This window comes from Dermacentor andersoni, chromosome 6 (assembly GCF_023375885.2).
Source record: "Dermacentor andersoni chromosome 6, qqDerAnde1_hic_scaffold, whole genome shotgun sequence".
In the NCBI taxonomy this organism is placed as follows: Eukaryota; Metazoa; Arthropoda; class Arachnida; order Ixodida; family Ixodidae; genus Dermacentor; species Dermacentor andersoni.
The window spans coordinates 61,205,368-61,216,888 of record NC_092819.1 but is presented as its reverse complement, the minus strand read 5'-3'; the positions used below and the strand labels follow the sequence as shown (position 1 = coordinate 61,216,888).

Genomic DNA, 11,521 nt, shown 5'->3' with positions numbered 1-11,521 from the left:
CGCCAGCTATGGCTCTTGCTTCTGGCGGTGCCAGAACAAGTATACCGACGAGATCGTAACACGGCTTACGCCAGAGAAAGATAGAGGGTGAGAGAAGAGAAAGAAAGTATCAAGGAACGTACTGCACCGACAGCAAGCAGCACACCGGACGTCGACATGTCCACAGCGGGGCCCACTGAAGGACCATTCCAGAGGCTGAGAGCCAAAGCGTCGCGGACGGGTTTCTATGGCCGCAGGTCACGAGTTTTGGACACAGGGATACAGCGCCGTAGGCTATGCGCGCAATAATGACCACCCTCGCCTTCAGTCTCTCGGTCTTTCTGCCTCCGGGTTTCGTGCTCCCTCCTTCTTCGCTACGGTGACGTCACGCGGGCCAGAGCGAACCCAGTGAGTGCGGTCGGCCCTGCGTAATATATAAGGAGTGCCATGGCAGCGGTCTGTCACTTCTGTCGGTTCCTCCGGATCAGAGCAGCAGGTCCCACGATGAAGGTACGCAACCAAAGCACTTCTACGGTTCCTACACCTCCCTCAGCGGCCGCCCGTGGATTGGATTATATGGACCGTGCACTGCGCGATCTACAACAGGCTGCACTGCGTTGGATTAGACAGTCGAACGGCGGGGATGACTTGTCTTGGCCGGATAGCTAACGGCTTGACAGTCGCAGTACTCTTGATGTAGCATTTTGATTATGCAACAGGCTCAGTATTACTAAATGAAGGATGAGCACTGCAAACATGTCATCGTATGCTCAGTATTTAAGAGGTTCTCAAGTTTGCCTGTAGCACGATCTTGTTGTTCGAAACATTTTCTAATCAAGATTCTACAAAAACGTGATTTGTACTGCCTAATTAAATTAGTGAATTTTGATTATGCTGCCCGTTACGAGGCGAAGGTGAAGTAAGTAATGACGTTATGAGTAGCTACTACTACACATTCATCATAAGGCATGAGAGAAGGTCATGTCTGTCTAACTGATAGTCACTGTATAAGGCTATCGTGTCGTTACTTCACCTTACCTAATCATAGGGCTAAATTAAAAAGAAATCGCTCTAATATTCAATACCGCCAAAAACGGATTACGATTCCGTCAACGCACACATTGGGCTTCTCGATTTTCCTTTTTTTTGCTGATAATGTCAGTCAAACCCATTCCCTCTGAAGTTTTGGAAATGGGTTGAAGCTGATAAGAGGTTTGATGTTAAGATGCAGCCAACAAACAAGATTTATATAAGTATCTGTCACTCTCACCATTATTATTCTTACATTCCTTAAAGTTACATTTGGTATTCGCTTCCGTCATTAGATTTAGTTTACACCACAGAACTGTGAGCAGCTTTCTAGAAAATGCAAACTTTTTGATCCCCCTAGCATTGACGGCACTACCTAATATCACGAGGCAGTTTTCTCCTCTTGTTCTCCTCTTGACATGTAAGTTTTCGGAATCTCATAACCTTTGAAACTACAAATTTAAAACGTAGTACATTAAAGCCTTAAAAACACAGCTCAATGCCCTTTTGGAAAATGTTAATTTTTTTTTGAATTTTTTCCCCTTTTGCCACGTCGCAGGTCGCCATCCTCCTCGCCGTCGTCGCTGTCGCCCGCGCCGGGCTCGTTGGCCACGGCCACGGCCACGCTGCCGTGGCCGTCGCCGCCGTCCCCGAGGCTGGACACTCCTCTCAGCACCGCGTTCAGGACGTGAGTATACTTATCTCTATGTACCACACTGTACAGCTGGGAACAACGCATTTTTGTTTTAGTGCTAATACGTCGAGCGAGTAGACAGTCATTAATACCTGCGTTTGACGAAGCATGCACTTCAAATGATACGACGAAATGACTCGCAGTAGTCTCACCGTTCGTGTACTTAGTGTTTCCCAAATCCATCTTCAGCTGCTGTTAGGCTTATTCTGAATGCCCCTCCAATGCCCTTTTATTTCTTCTGTAGGAGGAACCAGATACTTCAATGATAGTGCATTTTACTTGCTAGCTTAATCGAACTTAACTATAAAACCGTTTATACATTTGCTCTCTTTTGTGTGGATTGGTAAACACTTCCGCCACAGTAATGCCTTCCGTGATCGGCTTAAGCCACAGAGCATCTGCAAAGCCTTTGAGAGAAGCATACAACTTTGATCTTCACAGAATAGCATGCCAGCGGTTATAAAAGGCGCCATCAAAAATCAGTTTTCAAATGAAGAGTTTCTCGCTCTTTCGGTTCAAAGATTCTTGAACACGACTTATTAGAAGGTGAAAGTAATCCTTCACCGTAATGCAGATCAATCTATTAGAGAAAATTTTTTTATCTGAATTGTGCCTAATTCACCAATCAGAGCTCAATGTGTAGAAAAGGTTCAGCTGCGCACACCAGCAGTTTTTTATTATAATGATAATATCACTCTAACCTTTAATAGCCAAAACATTGCATCAACGAGGCAGTACAGCTACTTAGGACCCTTGATAGGTAAATTGATAGTAAATTCGCATCTTACTTTATTATTATGCCTTGATCCCCGAATTAAAGGCTGTGGATTACGCGCGTCAGTAAAGGCAGGGACTTGTCGGCAAGAGCCCTGCATGCGAAATTACGACAGTGGGTCGTGTACTGCAAACCAAAGTAACCAGAAATGAAGCGCGAATCTGCGAAGAAGGAGCGGAGCTTCTTGTGTGAGCTGCGATGCCTCACGGTAAAGATGTCGGAAGCGTTGCACTTTTCCTGCCACGGAGAACACTCTTCGTTTCGCAACGTTTCATCGGGCTTCCCTCCGGGGCGAGTCACTTCAAGCGCGGTGCCAGATCGCTCCCATAACCGCGATGACGAAAGTCTCGCCTCGGCAATCACACAGGGCGCGCAGCAAGAGTACCCGGCTGTCAGAGTAACAAAACAAAACAAAACACGGCAGCGCGGGTCCGCTTGATTGAGTGCAGTGGCACCTAAACCTTGTGCACTACGTCGAGAGGGGGGGGGGGGGGGGGGTGGAGAAAGGGGCATTTATGCAGGCTGCCTTTGTGTCATGCACCAAGCACGATAGACTCGAGATGTGGCACAGAGGTGCTTGATGAATCCCAGGCCTACACCAACACCACGGCGGTGGTTTCGCGGTTACCTATCATCTTGCCGAAGCGTTGCTCGTAGACCGTGGGACGCAGAGTCGAGCCTTTCAGACTTCTTTCTTTCCGTTTTCTTTTTCTCTCTATCATTGGGCTCGTGATTACGTTAGTCGAAGGTTGCGCATCCGTAATTAGCGTTTCCTTTTCGGAGGGAAAGGTAAAAGGATACAAGACAAAAATGTGCGCTCGCCTGGCACGATCGGAGGCGATGGGTAAGTTCGCTTTGCGCTGAATTGCTGCCCGTCAACGCACGAGCTCAACTCCGACTGCTGGCTTTGAGCCTGCTGAATGATTAGCCGTTCGTGCCTCAATGCGGCGCTCTCTCTTAACGTAAGCAGCGTGACATTTCCTTACGCGATTAGCTCGCTGAGATGTTGATTTATATACTGGACGCAACATTTCTTATTGTTTGCATGTGTGGTTGACATAAGGAGAAAGGCGAACGAAGCGCTGATACCAAAGATTAGCGTTGCCACATTGTGCGTTCCTCTACATAATATTTTTTTACAACTTTTGCAAATGCCAGAGCTCTCAGGACGTCATGCTGACGCCAAAAGTAAAGTGGGAATAAATAAAAAACGTCTAAGGCTGTAAAAGTGAACGCTGAATGTGGTCCTCTCTACTGACGGGGATTGTGGATCAACTGCAGAGGTGAGCACTTAAATTGTTCAAAAGGTAGACAACTGATTATTTCAGTAACTGCTGTAGATACAGAACAAGTGCTGACGCTTTTTGCGGCGAAGCTTAACCGAAATTTAGAAAGCGGGTTCTTGCGTAAAAGGTTGCTTATTTTAGACCTTTCTTTTTTCTATAACGATGCTCTCGGTGGCCACACCCATTCTCGCGATGCCTGTTTTCTATTTCAGATATAAACTGCATAGGAATTAAATATCTGTGAAGCCTCTCCAGTTCAGCTTGGCCTCCACAAACTGTGTGATTGACTTTGAAGAATGATTATCGACATTAAAGCATCATACGCCTTGCTTAGACTTGCTTATACGAATAAGTTTCTCTCAGCAAACATTTTCTTGGAATTTCATGGGCCTTAATTCCCACCAGCCCTCCAGCAACTTCAGCCGTTCCGGGCATCTTCTGGCATTAGGTCAAGCTCCACCAGATGCAAGCGTTTTTCTTTTTCTTCCCCTCGAATATTGCTTATGCTCATATTGAAAAATAGATGTCACGCGATGAAACGCTAACATAGTTCGATAGATGTCTCTCATGCTTAAAACTGCAGAACTCCTTTGGGTTGGCGTGAGGAGGACACAGTGGAATTTTATTTCACAGAAACGAGAGTGAAAAATGCGTGAATGTCCATGCCACGAAACACCGACGGGTTCTGATACGATATTTTTTTTATAAACACCTATGCACGAGCTTGAAATGTGGCGCACAGAACGCACTCATACCGCCGCTGCATATATACAAAAATCACAAGTTCGCCATGGACTGGTGGCCTCGCGATATAGCAAAGCTTGAACTCTCTGACACTGACATCGGGAGGTGATGTCGTACAGCTCGCTGTAGACAATACATGAGTGCTCACGTGGCTGTAAAGCGTGGCGCACTATTTTCCTCACAGTGTAGAAATCGCAACTGCGTTATCGCACGATTCTTACCACGGCAAACCCGTGCACCCAACGTGCGTTCAGAGCACGAAAGCTGCGAGATCGTCGTAACGGCTACGGACACCACATACCTCCGAGTGTCCAATAGAATTCCTCTTCAAACACTGCTCATTCATTAACCAGAAGATACAGGTATCAGCCGCCCACCGAACGCAGTCCTGAGCTTACAGAGAAGCATTGTGCCAGGCGCAGATGCGCCGTGTTCAACATAGCTTTTGTCCTTGCAGCTGTGCTCTAGTGCTCTAGTTGTCCTTTGTATAGAAAGTTTCGTGCGATGGTCTTAACGAACCCCAAATCTCAACTTTGCTCGTTTTTGTTTTCCCTTTTCTCGAAACCGCAGCTCCACGGAAACTACAAGTTCGGCTACAAGGAGGCCCACACCAGTGGCAGCTCTTTCCGTCAGGAGTCCGGTGACGCCTGGGGCAACAAGGTCGGCGCCTACGGACTGACCGACGCCGACGGCCGCGTCCGTGTCGTCAAGTACGTCGCTGACGGCCACGGCTTCCGCGCCCACATCTCCACCAACGAGCCCGGCACCGCCGCCTCGCACCCTGCCGCCGCTGCCTACAACGCTCACCACGCCGTGCCCGCCGTCGGCGTTGCCGCTGCCAAGGTTGTCGCCGCTCCCGTCGCCAAGGTGGCCGTCGCTGCCCCCGTCGCCGTTGCCGCCGCCCCCGTGGCTAAGGTTGCCGTTGCCCCAGTGGCCTTTGCCGCTCCCGCCTATGGATTCGGCTACGGACACGGCTATGGACACGGCTACGGTCTTGGACACGGTCTCGGATACGGTCTCGGACATGGTTTTGGCTTCGGCCATGGTCTCGCCTACGGCGGATTCGGCCACGGATACGGCCACGGATACGGCCACGGCCTCGGCTACGGTCTTGGCTTCGGCTACGGCAAGCACTACTAATTTATTTTTGACAGGGAAATGATAAGAACTACCTTGGTTTTCCGATGTCCTCGTGTGCCATCTCTGCTCTGTGAACTCGTGTACAGCGTCTGTCTTGTCAGTGTGAAAAAAGAAAAGTTGAAATAAAGATAGGAGTTGCCGAAAGTTTTACTCCAGTTTTGTCTTGTTCTTGTCAACGTGGGTGCATCGAATGTTCGTAAGAACAGCGAACTATAGCTGAATCCCGCTTCAAGGAAATTCACGAGCACGTGCAGAAAATTTTGTTGTAGCGGGAATTTTCTTGTCGCAGAAACCAGCAGTTAAAAAGAAAAAAAAAAAAACTCCGACAGCAGTTTATTCCCAGAAATGAATCATTTTAGCTTGTTACTGCTTTCGCGCTAGCAGTGGAAGAATGCGTAGCTCAAAGGCAGTAAGTAGTTGCACTGCAACTTCTTCGTCGTTAGCGCCAAGAAAGCGGCGGATAGTATCAAATGAGTCCATCACTTGTCAGACAAATCGGCGACAACGCGAAAGCTCTTAACGATCTTGTCGTCATTCATTTCCTCCTGAACAGTCATGCCAGTGTCGTCGTCGACGTAGTCCTAGAGTGCGACCCGATCAAGCAGAACGCCGGCTCCACCGAAAGCAACCTGCGATGCGGCTGATCCTACCGCTAACTCCTGGCCAACATATTTTTTCGTCGGGAGCTCATGCAGTGTCATATGGATTAGTCAAAGACTGGTATTGGGACTGAAACACTGCATGCACAAAATATTTCTTTATATCTCCGCATCGAGTCGACATCCACGAAGTGGCGATCATCGGCACCGCCATGGATAAGTCGACTTTGGGGACGCGTTCATGTCGGGTTTTGAGAAAGATGCACTCGATTATCATTGAAAGGCGCTTACTCTTCACATACTGGTCCACACTGTTGATCTTGAGACTGGATGACTGAAATGACAGCTTGGCGGACAAAATTTCACCTCAACTTTGGGCCCCTCGACATCGGCCATACAAAGCTCCGAACAGTTGTTGAAAAGCAAAGAAGCTTTGCGGGCTTACTTCTTCATATCCTGGTAAAATGCCCCGCGTCATCCACGACAGGCTATTAGGGGCGTACTTCACCGCAAGGCTTCGCGTGCCGCCGTTAAATAGACTCTAAAGAAAAACACCAAATCTGTCTCGAAACAAACTATTCTTTCAATACTATTTTCGTTAATTTTGCGGCAATACGTGGATCATTAGACGAGAAAATGAAGATAATTAAAGTTTCATTCAAATTTTCAATTTAGCGCCGTATTTTAGCGTTGATACGTCACTGTGACGTCACACATTTTTAAGTAATCTTGTCGTACCTGCCCCGCTGTGACTCAGTAAAAGTTCTCGAAACTTGCTAAGTTCAGTCTGCATAGCTTTCAGAATGCAATGTAGTCCATGTTTACTGACAAAATATATTACGTATGCTTGAGTGGCTTCGAAACTTCAGACGTCACAGCGCTCTTCTGAGGGAAGTTGAAAGTGAAGTTCAAAGTGGCATCGCCATTCGTCTCGTTATTGCATTTTTACTGGCTCACCAAGAGACCTCTCAAGGTAACAGTTAATATTTTTTTTGCTATTGCGGAACGGTAATTTACTATAGTATATATAAACTTATTTATCTCTTTAGTCTTCCATTAAAGTAGAGTGGCTTGGGGTTCTTGCCGATGACAAGACGAAAGAGGGAGGGGGGCACTTGCATGATTATAGATTGGATGGATATATAGAAATGTAGTAGAGTGAACAAACGCAAGGATTGAACCATCGGTGTGTTTGCGAGGCTACGAAGCAGGTCAGAATGGATAGCTCGCAAACGGTGGTCGGTGTTGCCACGTGTTTAAACACAAAAAACAAACAAAAAAACAAGAGAATTGACTCGTCATCCCGGCCCAGCGAAAGCGGATGTCCAGCGAAGTTGCAAACCACCGCTACAACGGCTGAGGGAGGTATGCAATACTTTATTGTTTTAGAGTAATGGTAGTAATTATTGTAATTTAGAGTAATGGTAGTAGTGGGAGCAAAGATAACTGACAGCACGCCACCGCTGGTTATATTGCCGTTAATTTTCTGTTTGCGCTCCTCATATTCACGCTACTCCTCGCGAGCCTTAACTATACGTTGCCTACCCATTGCGGGCTGCAACAACAATGAAATCAAGTGCCACGCTGGTTATTTTATATATGAAAGGCTAGTGACGTCATCGCGGCAGCTTGCGCAACAGTAATTTTTACCGGGAAACGTATGCTGGGAGCGCTATTATTCTGAAGGAGCGCTATGAGCTTCTCATTGTTATCAGGAGGGCCTTATCATCAGTGATGTGGTTTGGATGCTTGTTTTGAGTTTGTTCTTTAAAGAAGCGAATGCTGTGCTGTATGTTGTATGCGTGATACCAAAGAATGTATGCGCTTTTCGCTTCAATCGCTGAAGGCCATTTTTTAAAAATTGCTGATGGTATCTTCTTTTCTTTCCGCGCGGACGCGCCGCGAAAAATCCCGGCCAACTAGAGGCCTGGCAACTTCGCAGTAAAAATACAATATCAATTACCTTGGAAAAGCATCAGTCAGTTAGCCAGTGCGATTGGGTAAAGAATGGTCATCGAACCTAAATATTTTACATTAATATCGTGAAGGAGGAGGGGACACTTGTTTCCATGCCACAGGACTCCAGCTCCAAAAGATGAATGTATACGTGCTGAAGCGTCCAGTCAGCAACTTACCGGAGCACCTAGAAGCATCTGGGCCGAGTCCACTATGCTTCTCATTCGTTAAGTGCTGTTTGCCATTGGCCGCCCGCCTTCGCTAATGATAAGCCCTAGCATCTGCAGGGTCGGCTGAAATCCTTTCTTACAAACAGTTGTAGGGAACGAGGTTTTTTGTGAATACGGGCCCTGTTTTGTAACTTGCACTGTACGCTTTCCCCGTCGGAAGCGTAAACAGTGCTGCTTGTGACCACTGCAGCAGCGAGGAAGCTATGGAAAATGTCCCTTGCCGCTGTCCTAGATACAGAAGCTCGCGACCGTGTTGGTTCCTCTTGACGACCGGCCGCCTTCAGATGCGGACAATCCTGGAATGCCGACCTATGCACCACAAGTCGGTCAAGACACTACTGAAGTTTTTACGTTCGAGTGGCCTATTAGAGGAGCTATCATTCTCCCAGACGTAACCCCCATTCTATTTTGTTTTTGCACATTTGCTTCAATTCTCAGCTGTTAATTTGGTCTGCCTTTCCCCCTTCCTTCAGTGCAGGGTAGCAAACCAGAAGCTTGACCGGCTGATCTAGGTCCCTGCCTTTCCCATTCAATCATACACATACAGCGTACGAAACTGACTGGCCTTTCCCACAAAAGCAATTTTTTTTTCTGTGTTGATTGGCATACAGTGGCGCAGATGCGATTACAAACGATGCATCAAAGACGTAGAAATTCGAAGTTTTCCGCTGCTGTTAACTAAAATGACTGTTCGGATGAGCGATCAAGATTTGCCAGGTAGTCCGGTATTTGAGAAAGCGCAATTGCTTGTGCCATAGGCAGCCATAGTTATACGTGCCATATTAGTGGACTCCATTGAGAATGCGGCATTAAAATTTACAAGCGCTAAGAACAAAAATAATAGTTCTTGCAATTCAATAACATGAAAGTTGTTTTATCGACGACCGCTCTATCATATTCTATATCATCTCTATCATCATCGTATCATATTATATCATCTCTATCTATCATATGCTCTATTCATAAAAACTCGTGTGCACATCCACAATGCCGTACTTCAAAGAACGGCGAACGTCACTGTTACTGAAGCCAATCTTGGCGGAAGCGCTGCGACGATACTACCTTGTATAACCTTCATAGTTTTTCCGGTTATCTACGTAAAATAGTTTTCAAACTTCGTGGAGCGTCAGCACTTTGCAAAAAGTAAACATATAGTGAAATGAAATTCAATGAAATTCATCGTAAAATGTACGATTTCTTCAGCTGTGCTGAAGTAATCACGTTTTCGCACATGTGAATATCTTCGGATGCAAGACGGTATATGGAGACCCCCATAGGGGTCTCAATCACTACACCTTTATTTCAGTATAGTCATGAAATCTTTCTCGTTACCCAGAGCCAAAGGTGCCGGGGAGGGAAACGGCAGGAAAGTCTCGCGCGCGCTGCGCCGGCTTCGTTTCCGTTCAGTTCAGTCTCGGAAAACGAATGGGACGGCCACGCGTTGTGCATTCTCCTGAGGAAAGGGCAGCCTTCGACGAGCGGTGGCGAGAACTCGCCCGTGAAAGGGCACGCCGTCGGCGCGCCGACCCAGCCGTAAGAGCCGCCCAAGCCCAGGCAGTCCCAGAGCAACGAGAAGATCCCGAGCTGAGGGAGCAGGCGGCCAAAGCAATGCGGCCCCGTTACCTGTGAGTTACATAACAGTGACGAAGGTCACGTGCACGCAGGACAAGCTTAGATTACCCCACTTTTTCGGTGGAGTAACCCACTTTTTGGACCAACCCTAGCCCTATAGGGCTATGGTAGGTCATTTTTAAAAAAAATACGGCACCACAGTACACCGACACAAGCTCCACCGTGGTTACCGGACCTCCCATACAAATGCCGCAACCGCTGCTGTAGCCGTGTCGGTACCTCCGACGCGCGTGACGTTATAACCACTGAAGCGCAATTAAAATGGCTGCGCGACTGGCTGCTCGAGGCTCTTAGCGTGTATTCGCGAGCTTCTTTCACGTTCGGAAAAACACTTTTATGTAGCACGTATTGAGTAACGGAAAGCTGTGTAGGCAGTTTTTCATGCAGCTCTACAATTTTTTTCATTTACACCTTAATCTAACTATAATAATTGAGAAGCTGAATAATTAAGTAAGACTAATTACCTAATTAGGCGGAATGCAAAAAAATAATCTGAGTATCTCCAAGGGACGGGAAACAACGTTACCTTGGCTTTATCCAGCTACATAGCATTTGCATATTTCTAAAGTTTGGCTCAAATGAAACACCCTGTATAGTGTTGTACTTATAACGCCGAATTTATGTGGTTCTATTTGGGCTCACGATATTAAACTTATTTTTGGAAGTTGACGGAGTGCTTGAAGCCTGCTTCACTTCCGCCGCGGGTCGCCCAATGTACACTTTCTCCGGGATCGGCCCCCGCATCCTTGTCCACGCGCCGTGATACAGACGTGAGGAGGCGAGGGTACCACCTGGAAAAGCATGCCCGGTATTGCGCCATTGCCGAGATCGGCGTACACATCCGAATGCTGGTGCCATCCTACAGTGGAACACAATCGCAGGAAGACCATTCAGCAACTTAGATCCTCTGCCAGTCTCTACAAAAGACCGCTTCACTGTGGAACGACCGACACACGCTCAGCAGCAGTAGCATTGTGCACACCTTTCGCCGTCTGCCAAAGTTTTCAACAAGAGAATTTTGAACCACACATACCCAGGCCTTCCATGGGACGCAAGGAATGACTGAACTAATTGAATTTCTCAAGTTAAATACGTGGAAAAATCGTAAACTACACTTACACACAACCTACAGACGTGATATCTCTCGCATTGTAATTTGAATATACAAAAAAAAACGTAATTCCGTTACCCGAAAACTCAAACAAATCCATTTTCCAGCGTTTCTACAATGCATAGACCGGGGCCGGCGTCCGCCATTTGCGCGCGCCAGCGCGTAAATATCTCGGAGTCCAAGGAGAGACGCGCCAGCTTCCTTGAGACACTTCCAGATGGCGCTTGGCTCCGCCGCATCGCGGCCCATGCAAGGGGCAGCGTTTTTACCAGAAAGCCCGCCTTCGTGAATAGCGTTCGCCGCCAGAGTTTCCCGTAAACATTACGGTTACATAAGCTGCAGTTGC

The 11,521-nt window shown here is 47.3% G+C and overlaps 1 protein-coding gene across 1 annotated transcript; it reads left to right on the top strand.

Annotated features, from left to right (window-relative positions):
- Nucleotides 1-435: 435 nt before the first annotated feature.
- On the top strand, nucleotides 436-5,797 carry LOC126522772 (uncharacterized). The gene is made up of 3 exons (XM_050171575.2): nucleotides 436-489; nucleotides 1,568-1,696; nucleotides 5,078-5,797. Exons 1-3 carry the CDS (start codon nucleotides 484-486, stop codon nucleotides 5,645-5,647), a joined length of 705 nt encoding a protein of 234 aa, XP_050027532.2. The 5' UTR covers nucleotides 436-483; the 3' UTR covers nucleotides 5,648-5,797.
- Nucleotides 5,798-11,521: the final 5,724 nt, after the last annotated feature.